The sequence below is a fragment of the Lissotriton helveticus genome, chromosome 11 (genome assembly GCF_964261635.1).
Source record: "Lissotriton helveticus chromosome 11, aLisHel1.1, whole genome shotgun sequence".
NCBI classification, from domain to species: Eukaryota; Metazoa; Chordata; class Amphibia; order Caudata; family Salamandridae; genus Lissotriton; species Lissotriton helveticus.
The window spans coordinates 790,086,914-790,107,983 of NC_136072.1; the positions used below are offsets into that span (position 1 = coordinate 790,086,914).

The following is a 21,070-nucleotide window of genomic DNA, read 5'->3' on the forward strand; positions in this document are numbered from 1 at the left end:
TTGTGTGGGTTGTTGTCAAGGCGGTTTGTGAAGGAGGTTCTTTTGGCGGTCCTGATGAGGTGGTGGTGGTTGTGGACGGCGTCTTTGTGGGCGGTGCGGCTGTCTGGCATCTTGTCGCTGTGCCATATGTTTTCCAGTTTCCAGCAGGTGCGTTTTGAGTCAAGGAGTTCCGGGGTGAACCAGCTGACTCTTCTGCTGGTGTTTCTGCTGGTGGGGTTTTTCAGCGGGGCGACGGTGTTGGCGCAGTCGTTCATCCAGCGTTCGAGGGTGAGTGCACCTTCATCTGAGTTGGTGGGGTTCGTCGGAGGGTTGAGTGCGAGGCTTGTCTGTAGTTGTTCTTCAGTGATTTTGCCCCAGCAGCGGCGGAGAGTCTGTAGTATGCGGTGGTGTGTGAGGGGTTTTCGGAAGGAGAAGTGGATGCAGTGGTGGTCTGTCCAGGTGAGTTTGGAGGCGTGGCTAAAGGTGACGTCGGGGCTTGAGGAGAAGATGGCATCTAGCGTGTGGCCGGTGCTGTAGGTCAGCGTTGTGACGAGCTGTTTCAGTCCGAGGTTGGTGAGATTGTCGATCAGGGTGGAGGAGTTGCTGTCATTGTTGTTCTCCAGGTGAAAGTTCAGGTGTCCGAGAAGGATGTAGTCGGTAGAGGTCAGCGCGTGCGTGCTGATGAGGTCGGCGATGGAGTCGCAGAATTGAGGCCAGGGTCCTGGTGGTCTGTAGACGAGGGTGCCTCTTAGGGTGGTCTTGGGGTCCATGTGGATCGGGAAGTGCATGTGTTCGGCGGCGCTGAGGGTGTCGTTGGTGTTTGTTGATACCCTGATGGTGTTTTTGTGAACAATGGCGATTCCTCCTCTGGCCCTGTTGGTTCGGTCTCTGCGGGTGATCTTGTACCCGTCTGGGATGGCTATGGCGATGTCTGGCGAGGAGGTTTCGTTCATCCAGGTCTCGGTCAGGAAGGCGACATCCGGTGATGTGGTGTCGAGTAGGTCCCAGAGTTCGATGGCATGTTTGTGTGCGGAGCGGGTGTTGATCAGGATGTATCTAAGCTGGTTGGGTTCCGGCGTGGCAGGCATCTTGACGCTTTCAAGGCAGGAGAAGCTGCAGTTCCGGCAGGTGAAGGGGCAGTGGGTGCGCTTCGGGCGGCCTTGCAGCAGGTGTGGGTTCTTCCTGGGTTGAGAGCGACGGGGGTGCTGGCATTGTAACGGAGGCGGTCTTTGTGGCTGGTGCGGGAGTTCTGGCGCTGGGCGCGGTCCAGGCACGGACGAGTGCAGACGGGCTTGCCTTAGGCGCACCTTCGGCGCGCCAGCGGCGCGGCCGCGCATTGGCCGCCATATATGGGGAGGTGGGGAGGGAGGAGCAGCTGGGAGGCGGGAGGCGAGGGACGGGTGAACGAATGGGTGCGGAGGGAGCGGGGCCGCAGGGGAGGCAGCGGCAGGGACCGGGGGCAGGAGACCGGCGTGGGGCGCAGAAGAGAAAAGGAGACAAAATCAAGGGGCACAGAGGCACAAGTCAGCACAGGGGTACAAAGAATGGCGAGAGGTACAGAATAAAAGGGGGCACAGAATCAGAGCGACGAGCGGGGGGCAGGGGGCACAGACAGTTACAAAGCAGGCACAAAGCAACAGGCAGTAAGCGAAGCGTACCTAAGGCCACCACTGGCCACCAGGGATGAGGTGCAGGTGGAGCCTGCGGGTGGTGGAGGGCCTCGATACACCGGCGGCAGCAGGAGACAGCGGGGTGACGGTGGAGCTGCAGCGGGGGGAGCGACCTACCAGGAAGTTGAAGGGTCGCGGGCGGAAGGTCAAGGGCGGTTAATGTCATGTAATAACATTATAGTGTGAGCCATTCTCACGGATAGCACACATCTGCTATGTACAAGGGAGTTGTAGAAATTAATTTACTGAGTTCAGCACTGAAAGTTCTAATATGTGGCATATAATAACACTCTGTGAGCCATTCTCTAGAATGACACACTTCCGGGTGTCAAACCAAATTAGGGAGGTACTGTTCCTATTAGAAGATGAGAGACAATGGCAAGATGGTGGACGAGACCTGGAAAGGGAATCCTGAGGACTCTTCCTTGCTGAGCTCACAAATCCCTGGGGATGTCATGCTTCCTCTCTGAATTTTTTGCTCCTCGTGGGGCTGGTGCTGCAATGCCCTACGAGTCCCTCGAAGGGTCACTTTAGCGGAGATCTTTTGTTTTTAAGCTGAATGGTGAAAAGTGCAAGTTTGAGGTAGTTGTAGGTGTGTTGGGTAATGTTGTGTGTGAAAGTGACTAATTTAAAACTGTCTAGGAGATATCAAAAGAATCTTTAATGTGAGGATCCTCCTGACAGGGTTAAAAACCATAAAAAAGGTTGGTGCTCCTTCCTGGTGTTAGAGATGTTGCAGTGGGTTGGGGGGGGGGGCTCCTTTTATTCACTGTGGCTCCCACTGCCCATGATTAAGGTTGCCCCCTGTTTGTAATCAGCTTGTTACACTATTCTGGAATGGTCCAAAGATACTGCAACTGTAACAGAGGGGTCCAGAGTTTATCTTCTTTCTCCAGAATGCCACCTTAGAATGTGGTTCTTTGTAGCTGGATTGTCTCACTACCTATCACATTTGAGTATGTGCACAATAGAGTGCAATGGACTTGGTCTTCAGGCCTATACTTTGAATCAGCAGGAGAGAGGACTTGAATGTCATTTGAAGAAGATAGCTATAAAGTGCAAAGTGATATAAATGATTGCAGTTCTGCGTGAAAAGGAGTAAACATTGATCTGGAATGAAAACCCATAGATCACAATACCCCTCTAAATGTCCTCATCACCACAGGGAAGATGAAAACGTGCGATAGCACAACAATCTGAGGAAATTAAGTATAAAAAGTGCTGGAAGGTGGAGGCAAGTTCACGTAATTCTTGATGGCATTTTGTGTATTTTCCTTGGGTCTGCTATTATATGCATCATTTTCAAAACTTGTTGATATGATCACAAATATAAATATAGTGAGGCTGTGCTCCAGTTAGGTGCAAACACAGCATCCTAGCTGTGTATCCATAAAACAAGGCTTCAGGACTGGCTCCTCTGTACGTTACTTGAGCTTTACCTGGGTAACGCGCTGCTGTGGAAGTGCGCAGAGACTGCATATCCCTTTCTAAATCACTGTCTTAGCTACACCCTAACCTTGCCCTCTTACTTTAGGGTAAGTTGGGCATGTGTGGATACACATATTTCGATGGGTAACTGTGTGCGCTTGCGTAACTCACTGCTAAGGACTTGGCTTAGAGAACCTTATAACATATTTAAACCTCTGACAAGCAATGATAATGTAACTTCCTCCATAAGTGTAATTTCCAACAGAGGATTCTCTGCAGGAGGATATACCATTGCCAGTTTCCATACAGTCCACCTTTCTCAAAATCAAGCAGTATAATTGCCCCTTAACATGTATAAACAAGGATGAGACCATGTCCCTGATCCGTTTCTGGGTTGGTCTCAAAGTTCCTAGCTTACTTTTTCAGCTTTGATTTTGTTATCTGGTTAAACTGACAAATTTCACCTCTTCTTCTTACTGCAGATGTCCCAGGGAAGGTGAAACCCAAGGCAAAGAAGGAGAAAAAGGAGAAGCCTCCCAAACCAACCAAGAAGCCAAAAGTGAAGAAACCCAAAGCCACCAAGAAACCGAAAGAGAAGAAACCCAAAGCCACCAAGAAGCCCAAGGTGAAACCACCAAAGACCACCAGGACACCCCCATCCGGAAGGACTGAAAAAGTACCCGAGACCTGGCCAACCTACGAGGAGGAGGAGGAAGAGAAAGAGAGGTTCCCCAGGCCCGAGACACCACTCGTGCCTCCCCCAGACACTGAAGAGAGATCCCAAGTGCCAGATACAAGCAGAACACACCCGCCTTACGGGGAGGAGGAGAAATATCGACCCGATCACGATGAAGGTAAGAGGTGGATATGGGCCAACAGTGTCTATCATACATGTGATGTCAGTCTTGTGCACTTCAACAGAACCACACTCATTCACCCTCACTCATCCCGTACATTCAAATGGAGTTTCTCTCGCTAGCATCTCACTCATTCTCATATCACTAAACTGATATGCGATAGCGGGATATTTCCCATTCACTCCACTGGCCTCATGCACTAAAATGGCTATTCACTGGTATTATACAAAATAATTTCATATTGTGTCGCCCATTTATCATCACTCAACTCATACACTCCAATAGAGTCTCACCAATTTCTCATACCACATTATTGATGGAGTATCTAATATTTCTACATTTCTATCATCACATATTTCATATATGGAGTCCCACTCATTTCTAAATAACTTTGTATTACAGACCAGTGGAGTTTCATATATTTCCATCGGACTTTATTAGAACCTGACTCATTCCTGTCACTCGCATCATAGACTTTCAAAGGAGTCACATTCATTTTTAATATCAGTTTCCTCACACTTTCGATGGATTGTCAGACCTTCCAACATCACTTCACTTATTTCAATGGCATTTCATTCATTTCCCATTACTGGCCTCAAAGTCTTCTTATCAAACCCTCATACCCTTCAATGAGGTTTGACATATACAACATTTGCTATCCTAATATTTCCAAAGGGAACTCACTCATTCCAAACAGCCAAAAAATCTTGCTCCTCAACAGCATCTCGCTACTAACCCTACACCCTTCAGTGGAGTCTCACTCATTCCTGTGTCACCGACCCCCAAATACTTCACTACAGTTTCACTCATTCGTTCGTCAGTTTTCCCATACTCCAAAGTAGATGCTCACGCATTCCCAAAGCAGGAGCTCCATGCACTGCAATGGAATCTCACTTCTGCCCCATCAATTTCACCATTGTTAAATGTGCAGCTCTTCCCCTGGGCACTACCTCTAACTTGAGGGGCTTTCCCTCTTTTCCTTTAGTTTGATGCCACAAACTGTATATGAACACACAGGCGAGGGGTTCACAGTCACACTCTCTTGGTTAGTTCTAAGCTAAGGGGAGTCGGTGTGGCGCCGCGGCCAGGGCGACTGACGCTGGATGCTGGACGCTGGGGATCCCGGTTTTATCCCTGGCTCTGACGGCAGGGGTTTGCCCAGCACCATGCGACATAGGGCAATAGCTCGCTTAATCTTCCCAATGGCCCCCAGTGCCGAGATACCCCTTCGGGGGTGATTCGTGAGCTATACAAGTACTGGATTTATATAGAGTTTTGCAGACATAATACTCCTTCACAAACACGGTAGATATCACGTTCATCATGTTGCAAGTGCACTTGTAATATGGTGGATGGGATATCCACCACAATTGTGATGGAATATCCTGTCCACCAAACTCAAGATAAGGCCCTAAATCAACCTGAGCCCCTTTTCAGGTTTGGCTTGATAGCTCAGTTGTCTGAAGACTTATTGTTACCAATGCTTTAAAATATACATAGAAGGGGCTTTGGCTGAACCCAGAGGAGTATCTCTCTCTCACCTTATGCTATTGGCTGTTTGGTGATTTATTCCCCCACTATAGAGTCCTTACATTAAAATGCACGAAGCGCTATTTAACATCTCAAAACTATACCAAATCACCACACATTTAATTCCCTTTTTCATGGATAAACTGTTTACTGTTTTTCTCACGGCAGCAGGATATTTTTTTCAAATGTGTTGGTTACGAATCAAAATGCAGCCCACACCTATTGGCTTTGCCAGAGCTTGTATTATATATGAATGACTCGGGTTGAAGCGTTTAAAGCCTGACTTAAAAGCATGAGCCCAAATGATATGAATCACAATGATTATGTCTTTGTATGGGTGCATTTGGAAAAGAAGTGCAGCACGTTTTTAAATATTTACCATGCTCTGTTGATGTTCAAGAAGTTATCATTCTTAATGTTAACAAAGTAGTGAAAATGATTCTTGAGATAAAGTTTGCCATGTCAGTCAATGATGCTATGATCAGACCCAAGTTCTTTACCCCACCCTAAAAACAGCACAAAACAGTGATGCATTTGTGGCGAGACTAAGGGAACTGGCAATCAATGGTCAGTTCCAGGCAATGACTGGCAAATTGATTAAAGACCATGAAATTATTCAATGCTATAGTGAAGAAATGTAGGAGAGATTGTGGGTGGCCAGTAACACAACATTGAGCAAGGCTATTGCTATTGCAATTCAGGTGGAGAATCTATTCAGTATATGAGAGAACATAAAAAACTGGATGGAGAGGGTGCAAGCCACTCAGATGTCAGAGCTACAGATGATATGGGGGTAGCGATCAATTCTGTAAGCAAGAAAAGCAATGGGTTAGGAAATGCAGGAAATTTCAGGAACAGAAGCTGTGAGAGGAAAGGACATTTTGCATGCATATGCAAGGGGGTGGCAAAAACAGGAGCAGTGTGGTGGCAGAGGCAGATCCCATCCCAGGGTGGTTTGTGCAGCTGGGAAGAGTTAGGACCAGGTTAGGAATAACAGACCCAGTGCTAATATCACAGTAAATGGATGTCAAGTCTAACTGATCCTGGGTTCTAGGTCCCTAAGCACACTTTCTCTTGAGGGTCGTGTCTGGGAAGAGTGACTTAAAGTTACCCTAGAACCTAAATACACCAATTCCAAAATCTATCCCCAGTCCAGCATAGACGTCATTGTTTTTGTTTGAGTTGACGGCTTCCAAGAAGGAGTGATTAAACACAACGTACACATAGAAGGGCGTCCCATTGTAGGGTGCGCCCAACAGTATGATCTTCATATTGTCATAAATCGGAGGCTTCTTTCCAAGTTATGTTTGTGGAGGACACAAACATAGTTGAATTGCTGTTATGTGCCAGCTCAGTGTTCAAGGGAAAGCTAGGCACCTTAAAAGGATGTTTCCACAAGCTACACCTTAAGGATGGTGCCGAGCCAGTCAGACATTGCCCTAGACAGGTTCCGCTAGAGGTGATACAGGAGGAGGTCAAAAACATTTTAAAGGACAGGGCTCATAAGGGAATTATTGAGCTCCTGGGTGCAGCTAAATAATTAATTCTGATTTTTAAGAAAGACGACAACAGCTTGAGAATCTGCATCTAACTGCGATGATTGAACCAAAACGATGTAATTGATAGTTTTCCACTTCCCATAATTGGTGAAATGGTGCAAATACTGAAGGGTGGTGAGTACCCCTCCAAGTGTGCCAGAAGGGCTCCTACAACCAGATCAGGCTGCCTCAGGACTCCCAGCTCCTAATAGCTTTTATAACCACAGAAGGTGTTTTTCAGTTCATCCGCTTGCCCTCCCACCTGGCTTCAGCTGCCAGCATCTTTCAGAGAATGCTGTTGCACCTTTGTCTGGAACAGGAGAAAGCAATCTACATCCAGGACGATGTCTTGGTGAATGAAAGAACAGACGAAGAACAAAATGCCCCCTTAAAAGAGGCCCCTGACAAACTAGAAAGGGCTGGAATGACTCTCCACTTTGACATATGCAAATTCTTGGTGCAGGAGGTGGATTATTTAGGATATTCTATCTCTGTGGCTGGAGTCAGACCAACGGCTGACCTGGTGCAGACCGCGAGAGAGGTGACCAATCCAAAACACAGGGACTTTTTCATGGCCTATCATTGAATACTACTCAAATCTTATTAGGGACTTAGCAAGTAGGACTGAATGACCTGTAAGAAGTTTGGTAAATAAAAAGTATGTATTTTGTCTGGGTGGAGAACTTCACGTCTCCACTTTCAAGGAGATCAAGGACTCTTATTACCATCGCAGGAGTACTCACACCCGTTGATGTGTCTAAAAGTACTTTTCTCACTCTTGATGCTAGTACCTGAAGCATTGGTGCTCTCCTTTCTTGGCGTCAGAAAGGATGCAAAACTACCATTATGTTTGCCTTCTACTCTCCTCGGATTCTGAAAGACACTACTCCATTATTGTGCGGGAGATGTTAACGGCTGTATGGAGAGCTGAGCATTTTCATGCTCGGATTTGGCTTTTAAACGTTACACTCAGAACTGATCCCAAGCCTATAGATGCATTTCTACTCCCTGGTGGTGTGGTGAACGGCTTTGCAAGTCTGACACGGCTGGCTGCTGGGATATAAGATTGCAATTATACTGTTGAGTACATTCCAGACTTGAAAACCAGTGTAGCAGGTTGTCTCTCAGACTGCCCTTGGACCATAAGAAGATGGACCTCTCCTTTGAGACTGAGAAGGTGGCTGCCAGCGTTGGGATTGTGCTGCTTTGTTGTGATGTTGTTATGGAGCCATTCAGACTCAGTCTCAAGCATGTTGTGCAATTGCTCAAAAAGGTTAACAGTATGAAAAGTAGTGTACCTGTCAAGGCATAACCCTACTTTAAGGTATTGAATAGTTATCTGTCTGCTCTGATGGAGTGTTCATGCAGGACGACACATGTGTACCTTCGGGGTCCTTATGGAGCAGGTTGATTGCTTTGGTCCTTGGAGGCCACCTGGGATATACCACGACCAAAAATAGACTGAAAGACAGGTTCTGGTGTCCTGGCCAGAAAAGCAGGTAATTCATAACGTGCAGCACTGCAATATTCATAAAGGAACGGAGAAAGATAAAAGATTGCTGGACGGCACCATTGAGTGGTGGAGGCAAATTTGTTCAAGGTAGGACACCATGCTACATGGTCACAGATAATGGCGCACAGTTGGTGTCCCAAGACATTAGGGACGCCTTTTTAAGTTGTGGCATTAAATAGTGTTGAAAGTGTAAATGGGTCAAAGCAGCCACATGGTGAACCCCATTCTTCTTCATGAGTGGAACAGAAATTGTGTTTGGCGAGGGACTTGGGGGAAGCAACTCGTTCATGGGTAGGATTTCACTTAGGGATTGGATCAAAGTCAGACCAGGTACGATTGTGTCAGGACCCTCGAAATTTCAGGCCTAGTCAAGGTGAAGTCCATTAGCTTGGAATATTGTGAACTGGTTGATGGCCAGACATGGAATAGTCATTGAATAGTCTTATATCAGTAATGTGGTCAATGCCTGCCTGGGATGGAAGTTGAGGAGCTTAATAGTTGTAGCTGCCTTATATGAATGTCTGATGATGGAACGACAGGCAAATGTAGTGAATCTGGTCTGTCGAGCTATCTCTCTAGTTCGGGAAACAGCGTGAGTGGAGTGGAGATGTGGGCTCGTGTCAAAGGGATGAAGTCAGAAATGGTCTGATGTCTCTGCCTGAAAGTCTCAACCACAGGGTAGGAATAAAACATAGGAGAGATCCTATGTAGGTCAACGATTATGTGACTGGATGATGCATTTTATTTTCTGCCCTTGCCCCTGCATTTGCTTTCCCTCCATCATTTATTGCTTTATGTTTTATTTCCTGTGTTTTCTCTTTCACCCCTAGCACACACACCCATTCCTTTTTAATTGTTGTAGTATAATCTGATTTGTTTCTCTAGACGTATTTATTCAGTACCTTTCCTTTCTATTTAGAGGTTAATCATGTGTTTCAACAGACTTGACTGTGCAACATCATGACTTCCCCATGCAACAATGTTTAGTTTTTCATTTGATTGCATCTCAAAACTGATGAGGCATCTGAAAGGGTCAACATGTTAGGTTGCTGTCTGACAGAGGTTACACTGACAAACCGAAGGTAATCCCATCCCAGGTTTTATTTTCAGTCATCTCCGAGGTTTCTGTACAGGAGTCCTCTACTTTACAGAAGCACACAATTATGTGCTCTAAGGGAGCGTGAAGTAGAAACTTTTTATGTATTTTCTCAGTGAAACTCATAATAGTGCTTCTCCCAAAGGCTGCATTGTACATGGGTGAAAGTATATCTTTGTTAGACATCAAAATACATCATAGATTTTGATTGTTTGCACTTGTTTTGTCAACTACAATATATATTCCCTTTATATGATAATCACTTAAACGATTCTTCACTTTATAAGATTTATGCTGTTTTGGTGGAAAATTAGTAGGTAATTTCTGCATTCTCTTCTGAATGTTTTGTATTAATCGTTTTGGAATTACCGCATTCTATGAGGCCACAACTCTAAGCTCGCCATCTCCCTCCGTTGAATGAAACCTTTGTTAAATACACTTTGTCTGAAGTACTAGGCCATTTAGATTTCACCATCAGTCATTACCAACTCACATCATTCACTCTTCCCAGTCATTCGGTCCTAACTTCTGGTTTCTCAGTCGGCATCCCAAAGGAAATGCTTAAACCTTACCCCGCCACTTCATGTGAGGATAATTTCGGGAAATAGTGGATTCTGTAGTAGACAAGACCTTCTCTCACTGCTCGGTAGTACTTTTGATCTGAGCTTAGAATCCAGATTTATTGGATCTTTTCCATGAAATAACATGGCAAAGGTGCCCGGTAGGTTTAATTTAGAGGAACTTACCCTTGGACTATAGATGTGAAAGGCTGCCGTGAGAGAAACTGGTCAACAGCTCCTTTCCGTCTTCATTTCCGAATTTCATTCTCACAGACCTTTTCTGTCAGGCCCTCAATGATCTAATATTCCATCAAGGACGTCACACAATTTCTCAGCTCAGGTTGTTCCTTGAGCATTCACTCCCTGAGCACACACACACACAGTTACTGATGGAAATAAGAAACAACTCTACAGGAATCATTGCCTATGCCAATGACTTACAATGGTCCAGGACCCAGCTCCAAACCGAGGCTTCGATTGAATCTGGGGGACCTTTGACTCCTAAATCGGTGATGGTACGGCCTCAACTAAACAGGGCTTCCTAAGAGCCAGGTTTATGTACTTGCTGTTTTTTCAGACAAAGCTGATGAGACTTGAAGCAAGGACTGTGGCCGACTGAGTCTAGAGTCAAACATGAGTTCCCAATTTCAATAAGATTCTAGCAGCGCCACCAATATTTAAACGTGGCCTCTAGTTTTTCAGAGCAGAAGGAATGACTCATTTTTGGTGAATCATAATCCATTTGCTCCAAAGTAGATAATCTTTGTTTTTAAAAAAAAATTTACTTTCACTATAGACTTCCTTTGAATAACCCTTCAGAAAGTTCAGACCCACTGCAAACTCACCGGGATCATTGCCTAGAATCCCCTTATCATCAACACAGAAGAATGATGCAATGTTCTCTCCGCCCATCTTAGGTGTAAATCTTGTGCCCCCTTTCCTTTTGCCATGCCAATAATATAAATGTTGTAGAGAATGGAGGTGGGCACTCCCTGTTGCCTTGCTACTGAGTAGCTTGATATAGTTATGGTATATTGACTTAACGTTCCTGTATTTCCTAGAATGGTCCAGGTCTCCCCATATGTATCACAAATAGCGTTTCTTACTAATGTTATGAATAGATTATGCCATTTTGGGTGCATCTGGCATTTTATACCTGCATACAAATCTGGTGGGTCATGTTGGTACCAGAACACAGCTCCTTAAACTGACCAATAATTTTGTTGACTTATGATGCTAGTAGCTGCCAATGGAGTCAGCTAATTAGCAGTGTTACCTCATTCACCATTGGGTCCTTTTTCTTTCAGATGAATTTTATAAACCGCCCGTCGATCTGGAAGAGCCTGTGGAAACTGTTGAACCCTACCGAGAAGACTGGAGAACTGACCTTCGTCCTGGTAGGTTCAAGAAAAAATATAACAGATACAGAAAAGTAGCTGGAATCCAGTACATATCTTTGCTTTAATCTATCCTAGATCCAAGCAGTTAGCACCAAGACTTGCTATAGTTTATGATTCTTCCTTTGAATTGAGTTCCCTCCCTCCTCCTCTGAATGACACTATTATTTCTACCATGTTGAAACCGTCCGCGCCAGTACGGGACACATGGCACGTTGCCATGCTCAAAAATACCTCTATTTTGCAGCTACTCTGTTACAAATGCCACCTAAGATGCCATATCCAATCAAAGCGCATCTATCCAAAAGACTACAGCTCCTAGGGCTTCTTATCCTTAAGCCACTTACTGCTGTCGATCTTCAACCTTCGCTGGTAGATACCAGTAGTCACCCATTGTCACCACCCACAGGCATTGCCAGAAAGTCGACGAAAGATCTTAATATCATGTATTTTAATACCCGCTCTATGGTTAAACACCAATTAGAAATTTTTAATGTCCTTGATACGGATGCCCCGGACTGCTTATAACTCACTGAGACTTGGCTCTCAGAGGAATCATCCCCCGATACCCTGGCAGCCCTCCCCGATAATTATTATATCTTGCACACAGATAGGCCACCAGGGAAGAGACGAGGAGGAGTGGCAGCAATTATGAAAAAAGAACTTTCTGCTTCTGTCCTGCCTCACCTGGAATTTCCTGCAGTAGATTCTTTAGTAATTAAATTTACCCTACATAATAATACGCTGATTTTCGCGATATTATACAGGCCCCCTATAATAATGCCTGATTTTCCTAAGACCCTTGCCAACTACACTGCCTCGTTGATCACTGATTATGACAAAGTAGTTATCATAGGCGATTTGAACTATTGGGCCAATGACTCTGATGAGGGAAAATCGTCCAGGGAGCTCACTAAGGGCCCGATGTAGGTAGCCCTTTACCGATCGGAATCGGCCGAAAATACCGATTTACGGCCGTTTCCGATCGGTAAAGGGCTATCGAGATGTAGGGGCACATTTTCGGTAATTTTACCGAATCGTTATCATTTCCGAATCGGTAAAGTTACCCAATCGGTAATATTTACCGATTCGGTAATGATGACGATTCGGTAGAACTACCGAAAATGCAATGTAGGTAGCCAATCTTCCATCAGCACATGGCCTACAGAATCGGTATTTTACCATGGAATACAAATCCATGGTAAAAAAACGATTCCTGTGTACATGCACATCTGTGCATGTACACATGTGCCATGTGACAGACAGACGTGCCCTTAGGGCATGTCTGAGTGCCACATTGCACACATGCCCGTTTTGGGGGTGCTAGAGGGTGTCAAAGTGACACCCCCTGCACCCTTGTGAATTCTTTAATTACCGATTCGGTAAATACCGAATCGGTAATGCCTAATCATTCCTATGGGCTTCAAAGCCCATAGGAATGAATGGGCATTACCGATTCGGTATTTACCGAATCGGTAATTAAAGAATTGTTAAGGATTCGGTAACGAATCCAGATGTTGGGACCTACATCCCATTTACCGATTTTTGAATACCGATTCGGTAGGATTCGGTATTTCAAAATCGGTAAATGGGATTTACCTACATCGGGCCCTAAGTCCCTTACTTGTTTAAATCTGGCACAACACATCAATACCCCCACACACATTAGGGGCCACACCCTTGATCAAGTATGGTCAATAAATGTCAACCTGACTAACCTAGCAGTTCACCCTTGCGCGTGGTCCGATCACTCCATCATCAGTTTTAACCTGCTTGTCTCTCAGTCGAAATTGTCCCCTTCCTATTCTAAGAGCATCTTCAGAAACTGGAACAGGGTTGAGCTGGATAAATTAACTGAAACTTTGTCCAGGGAGTTGCCGGATCCAGAGGGTAACCCCGACTTCTGGGAGAGTGAGATTGCTGACTGGCAAAGGAAGGCCTTTAATCTCCTGGTACCTTTACAGATTAAAAACTACAGTTCTAGGCAAAATGGTTTAACAATGACCTGAAAAAAACTAAACTCCAAGTACGTCAGGCTGAGAGAAAATGGAGGAAAAATTATACAGCACAAGATAAATCTGACTATATTAGCAACCTTCATCGGTATAAAGCAGCTATACTGGAGGCTAAGAGAGCTTTTTTTACGAACAAGGTCCTCTCTGCCGATAATGGCTCAAAAGAAATCTTTAGGATAGTCAAATAACTCTCTAATCCCAGTCGCACTACTCTGTCCTTCGTGCCTAGTCAAATGCTTTGTAATAACCTAAATTCCTTCTTTCTAGATAAAATAAAGAAAATCCAAAATTCCATCACCACCATCAATGGTAGTCCCCGTAGCAATATGGTCACCCCTAACGCCTGTGCTCTCAACTCCCTTCCCCAGTTGAACAAAGAATGCTTCCTGGATCTAGTAGTTAAGGTAAAATCAGGTTCTCCTAAGGAGGATTGTCCTACCTCCATCTCTAAAGCAATTTATCACGCCTTCCCTGATATTTTTATCAAGTTCTTGAACCATTCACTCTCCCTTGGTATTGTTAAACTGGCTTTTAAAGAAGCAGTGATAATTCCACTTCAGAAAAAGCAAGGAATAGACCCGAATAAATTAGAGAATTATAGACCTATTTCTCTCCTACCTTTTCCAGCAAAAATATTGGAAACTCACGTGGCCACTTGCCTTAGCTCTTTTCTGGAAAGGACAACATTTTTGGATAACCATCAGGCTGGCTTCCTGCCAGCCTACTCTACTGAAGCAGTGATCCTTTCAGTACTGGATGATCTTAAAGGCCAGGCAGACACAGGGCATACTTCTGCCCTAATCCTCCTTGACCTGTCTGCGGCGTTTGATACCGTGAATCATAACATTCTGATGGAGCGTATCGCCGCAGCAGGTCCCGGGGGTTCTGCCCTTACGTGGTTCAGTTCTTTTTTAGAAGCCCGTAAACAGTCTGTATGGTTATCCCCCTTTAAGTCCACAATGGTAGACTTAAACTGTGGTGTCCCCCAGGGCTCCTCTCTTTCACCTATTTTGTTTAATATCTATATCCGCCCCTTGATCTCAGGTCTACGTCAGATGGGTGTTAAAATCTTTAACTATGCAGATGACATGCAGCTTATTTTCACCCTTGACAACTCGGTGGACTGTAAGAACTTTGTTAAAAAATCCATGGTATATGTCAAAACTTGGATGAATGAAAATCATCTAAAGCTAAACCCAGAAAAAACTGAGATCATTGTCCCCCACAGTAAACCTGAATATTGGACCCCATCCTATTGGCCCCCTGATCTAGGTGAGGCACCCACTCCTAAATCGACTATAAAAAGCCTTGGTCTGCATATCGATGCCGACCTTTCTATGTGCACTCAAATTGGCTCAGTGACTTCGGCGTGCTTTGCCCAATTGCGCAAATTGCGCAAAATCAGACGTTTCTTTAGCAAGGAAGCCATAACTCAAATTGCCATCGCTCTTATCCTCTCTAAAATCGATTACGGAAATGTCCTATACATTGGACTTCCGCAATACCAGAAACATCGCTTACAGATCATTCAGAACCAAGTGGCCAGCATCATCTTTCTTAAGGATAGGCGTTGCCACATCACCCCTTTGCTTAGAGATCTTCATTGGTTACCAGTGGAACAACGAGCCTTGTTTAAGGCAGGTTGTACTCTCTTTAAAGCCACCCAAAACATTGGTCCTAGCTTTATTGTATCTTTGATCAATAAATATCTACCTAAGTGCACTCTGAGATCCTCACACCAGAACCTCTTGATGGTACCTAGAATCCGTCGCAAACGTCTTGGTGGGACCAGTTTCTCTTTCCTGGGTCCCAAGATCTGGAACTCCTTTCCTGCTCCTCTCAGATGTGAAGAAGACTACCTGCGGTTCAGGAAGCTGTTGAAGACTTGGCTCTTCACCATGGCCTACAACTAGCTGTCTCTGGCATAACACTGTATTCTCCACTCACCTCTTAGCTCCAAGGAACCTGTCGGTGTATGTTGCGCTCTATAAATCCCCATGTAACATAACATAACATAACATATAAATACCCATCAGACATTGCCTCTTATCGTCTGTTATCCATCTTGAATGTGAACTAAAACATTTTGGCTAAGATCCTAGCCTGTCGCCTCTTGCTGGAGATTGCAGTCTTAATACAGATGATCAATCTGGTTTTGTTCTTGGTCTCAGCACCTCTCTTAATTTACGCACATTATGGATGGTTAAGGATGACTCATTAGAGATATTCCCGAATGTTGCACGTGTTTTGTTTGGCCTGGATTCCCTCCACTGAGGATATATGCGTAACGTTTTGTGTTTGTTTGGGAAAAGCCTATTTTGGAGTAAGTGGGTGCACATTTTGTACACGAAACCAATGCCGTGTGTGAAAACCGTACATTGCATCTCTGATTTGTGGGAGATTGGCAGGGGAACCTGCCATGGCTGCCCCTTATTGCCCTTGTTTTTTGCCATGGCTATGGAACCCCTTGAAGCTTGTCTTCGTCTTCTTGGACTTCAATGATTCCGTACATGCAGTATCTTTGTATGAAGATGACTTAATGCTATATATAAGAGATGGGAGCTTGGATCTTTCTTCCACTGCATGACTGTTGATGACTTTGCTGTTATCTCAGGTTCCAAAGTAAGCTGTATTTTTCCATTCAACCTAAGGTATGTTCTCCCTTTACAAGTACAACTCGACCCTACATTGCAACGTGAACTAGTTACTTTTCATTATTTAGGTATTCATTTATACCATTCACCGGATGATTTACAGGATGGAAACTTGGGTAGGGTAGTTGGGGTTCTTCAAAATTAAATAGTATTCTGTTCTTATCTCCCCTTCTTGATTATAGGCCAGTAGCATTAATCAAAATGGTGATGTTCCCATGTGTATTGTATTATTTTGCAAACTTTCCTCTACTCATACTCTGCACCTTTTTAAGGAACCTTGATAACTTAATAACTGCATTTATCTCAGGTGTAGAAAGGCCCTGGGTTGCTCTGTCCACTTTGAAGTTACATGTTGCTGCCTGCGGGTGGCCTTTCCCTCCCAGGTTTTGAACACTATTATTTGGCATTTAACTGCAATGGGTGGCTCAGTGGCTGGTCGGCGGCTTCTTGGCTGAAACAGGGTTCAATGTTACTCAGTTTAAAGACGGGTTATCATATTATTCTTTGTTGCCTTCCAAATGCCCCCAATCACATCTTTCCGTACTGCTCCCAATGACCCTGTTGTGTCTTGGTAGAACCTGCACCATTAGCAATGCATCATACCATTCTCTTGCTATTTACCTGTTCCGCTTTCCTACCTAGTCGGGTTAGATACGTTCCAGGCAACTTCAGACATAGACTGATTTAGATCTACTGACACTGGGTGATCTTTAATTTAAAGGGGACTACAGGACTTTTTGATGCTCGTGACAGATGATGATCTTCCCTTGGGTCAGTTTCTTATGTACTGAAACATTAAAAATGTGTTAAGCAATATGTTTCAGACACGCGCCTGTGAATCCTCCTCACATTAGGTATACCAAACACTTTCCACTATTGGAGATAGTGGTAAATTAATTAAGTGGGATTAGAGATCTTTTTTGCAGCACTGGGACCATTCCAGAGTCTCTCTTTGAGATGATTGGGAGTCAGACTCAGTAAGACCGCTCCATGATACTTGAGTGGCATAAAATATTAGATCATCCCTGGAAAAGTGTCACATGGTGCCTGTCCCAAATATATTCAATTTAATGTCTTGAACAGGCACACGTCATGCCTAATCGTATCAATAAGATATATCCCGCAGCGGACTCTGTATGCCCCGTTGCGAATGACTAGATGTCGACTTACCTACTACACATGCATTGGACCTACCCTTCTTTTGCTTCCAATTGGGTAGGCATTATTGAATTATTAACAACCATAACTAACCACACACTAGCGACTTCTCCTGAGGTAGTCTTCTTGGGGTCATTCCCTGCCCAAAGCACGAGAAACCTGCTCCTAAATGTATCAATCTTGCTTTACTTTTGGAGAAACATAACATTTCAATTCACTGGTAAAGTCCACTTCCTACAACTGTCGAGACATGGGACAAGTCTCCTTACCTTGGTTTCTGTCTGAGAGTACTGTAGCCTGCGGCATAGGGAGAAATTATTCGGGTTGAGGAATTATTTTATAGCACAGACATGATACCCTTCAGTGGAAGAGTACAAAACTTGTACCAAAGATGGTATTCATCCACCATAACTGCGTTCCACTGACATAATGCAGATTCATTTGTAATTCACTATTAATTAATATTCATTGACAGTTTTGCAAATATTATATATGATTTATCCTGTTACGATTAAAGGACGCTCATTTTTCATCTTGATGTAGCAACTGCATATGTCTTCTGCTTTATGTTACTTTGTAGGAAACTTTGGCTGATCAGATGGAACATTATTGATGACTATTGGCTGCCTGTTGGATGCGGGATTAGGGATGTTCTTAGCAGGTTGCTTTTCATGTTATTATTAATAGAAGTAAATCTGGTGTTCCTTGCTACAATATTTGATAATTCTGATACTTTGTTAATATATTGTTATGCAAATATATGTCTATGGCAAATGAGGAAATTTAACACAAGCACCAAGCAAAATGTTATAAAAAACAAAATGTATCCTAGATAATAATAAGCAGAGTGAAAAAAGAGAGTCTAAGGGCCTAGAGAGAAAGAAAGAGAGACTAGGGCCAGGGGAGAAAGATTCACACGGCAACAATATCATTCAAGTTTATACATCTCTAACTCCTTTTTAAAATCTTGGAACATATTTGATTTTAATTTCTACTACTTGTGTCGTTATCAGTTCACTCATGGTAATTTTCCACAGTTCTGCTTAGCAATACTGTGTCTTAGAGAAGCCCAGGTGCGAGGTAGAGTCTAAAGTGCAAGCGTGTAGAAACAATAGGTTTTAAATCCTTATTTGTTGCATGAATGTTGTGATGTGTTATGGTATGTTATGATGCGGTATACGGAGGGCTGATGTACGTCATGTTGGGGTGCTGTTGCTTAGTAGCACTCATTGGTATGATGGTATCAATTTGTTATTTGGGGGATCTAATGCAGTGCTGGATGGTGTGACCCACAGACTGTTGTACGCGGGAAGCAGACGATCCAAATAAAAGGTAATTGTAAAGTGCGCAGCTGCCTCGTATGAGGTGTCCCGGCACTCAAAGGCAGTGGTTGAAGAACAAGAACGGACACTTATATCTGCACTTTATTAAAGAGCCAGGTTACAGATCTTTACTGAAGCAGTGCTCAGACTCTGCCATACGGAGTTTGAAAGGCATGGTGTTCCAAAGCTTAGCCGTCTATACTGAAAAAGACCTGTCACCCCGTAAACTTTGGCAAACCTTGGAATGCGCATTAGTTGAAGATGATTAGATCTCAGGGATCTCTCTTTTTGGTCCGAGCCCAAGTCTATTTCTTAGGTATTGAGGGACTTTGCCCCAATTCCTCTGAACGTCAATGTCAGGGCTTTGAACTTAATCCTCTTGGCAACAGAAAGGCAATAAAGCTGCCTCAGGTGAGGTGAGCTGTGTTGCCAGAAGGGGACCCATCAGAACAGCCTGGCCACTGCATTCTGTATGATTGGAGGTCTATGGATCAGAAAAGCAGGAAGACCCAGATACAGGCTGTTTGGCAAACGCAATGTCACAGAGTCTGGATTACGGTTTTTCGGGTCTCCTCCAGAAGCAGAGGCAGTAGCTTCTTGACTGATCTTAGCTTCACAGAGCAGGATGATGAGATCTGCTGATCTGGGTAGCGAAGGAAATGTCAGAAACATGCACAATCCCTAACTTTCTAGCCGATGCGGACGGTACCAGCGGTAGGTTCAGTTTGGCAGGCCACCAGAGGCAAGAGGGAGGAGGAGCAACCTGGCAGAAAAAGAGCACCTCAGTTCTGTCCAAGTTCAGTTTGAAAAAGTTGGCATCCATCCAATTGGCAATGCTTTTTAAGAGTACTTTACAATTGAAAAAGGCTGCTTCTGAATGTTCTCTGAACAAGAACAGCAGTTGAATATCATATACATAGGATACAATCTTCACTCCCCATGTCTTAATAAGGGTGGCCAAAGGGGCCAAGTAAAGGTTGAAGAGCAGCAGAATGAGGGCAGAGCCCTGAGTCACCCCACAAACCAGGGGGGTGGAGAAGATGAAAATTAGTGAAGGTAAACTTGTTGAGAGTGTTCTTCCAAAAATGAACGAATCCAAAACAGCACAGTTCCCTGAAAGCCAAAGAGGCTTAATCTATTCAAGAAGAGGTGGAGTGTGCCACCATGTCAAATGCTGCCACCATGTATAACAGCACCACCATGGCAGAGGCGCTGCCGTCCGGCGTTCCTCTGATGGTTTCTGACACTTCCAGTAAGGCGGTCTCTATTCTGTATCAAGCCAGATTGAGTGTCATGAAGCAGATCGCCAGCTTCCATGAAGAATGAAAGTTGCCGCTATACCAGTTTTTCTATGATCTTTAACATGTAGGCAGCAGTGAGAGTGGTCTAAAATTGCTGTGCACCCCTGGGTTTGCCTAAGGCTTCTTTAGCAGTGGCAACAGGCACATTTGTTTCCAGATAGCAGGAAAGATACCTGATTTCAAGGAGGCATTCTAAATCCTGCTGAGAAAAGGATTTACAGCGGGGGCAGCAAGTCTAAGAAATGTGCGGGGACAGGGGTCCTCCCGGGAGCCGGATTTGCTTTTCAATAACTCCTTGAGAGACTCTTCTTCAGATATTGGGTAAAATTCAGAGAGAACAGATGCTGGACTAGTGGGGGACATCGGTTGGTCTGCTGAGCTGGCTTCTCTCGGGAAAGTTGAGTAACGTTTTTGAATTATTTTCATCAAAGAAGTCCGATACGCTAGATGCAGTTTGCAGGTGAAATATGAAAGGCATTTTTAATCATTTCAGGGAAGATAAAAGGTTTTACAATATTGAAGACTTCCTTAGAAGAATTGGCCTCATTCTCGATGCACAACGTGAAATGCTCTCTCATAGTTTGCCATGTAAGTTTGTGGAATTTTTTTTAGAGCGGCCTTGTAGGTGAGTTTTGCTGCAGGGTCATAAGACCTTGTTCAGCTAGGCTCCAGCTTTTTACAAAGGCTTTTCTCTGCTCTTATGGCAGGGGAAAAGCAAGGAGCAGATGGCTTGGATGTTTTGGCCGTAAGTGTTTTTAAGAGTGCAAGCGGATCCAAAGCCTTAGAGATCCATAGATTGAATAGGCTTGAGTCGCTGTCGGGATTGCCTGTGAAAGATGGAAGGGTAGATTGAAGAGAGAGGTTAAAAGACTCCTTAGTAACATTTTGCCAGTTTCTCCTCCTTCAGGTGCTGTCCTGATCTCCACCTGGTTGCATATGTCATATAAAGTCAACTGGATAAGGAAGTCGTCCGTCCTTAATAGGCACATAGGGGCAATAGCTTGGAGACAAGTGATGTTGGTAAAGATTAAGTCCAATGTGTGACCTGCTAT

General features: G+C 44.4%; 1 protein-coding gene across 2 annotated transcripts in view; it reads left to right on the forward strand.

The window, feature by feature from the left end:
- The window catches only part of AEBP1 (AE binding protein 1), a 237,258-nt gene that overhangs the window by 61,805 nt on the left and 154,383 nt on the right, over positions 1-21,070 (forward strand). The window contains exons 3-4 of one of the 2 annotated variants that reach the window (XM_078666750.1): positions 3,569-3,931; positions 11,479-11,568. In XM_078666750.1, the coding sequence (XP_078522876.1) occupies positions 3,569-3,931; positions 11,479-11,568 (453 nt within the window). Of the gene's footprint in view, positions 1-3,559; positions 3,932-11,478; positions 11,569-21,070 lie in introns of both variants that reach the window. The other variant, XM_078666749.1, reaches the window with a different exon arrangement.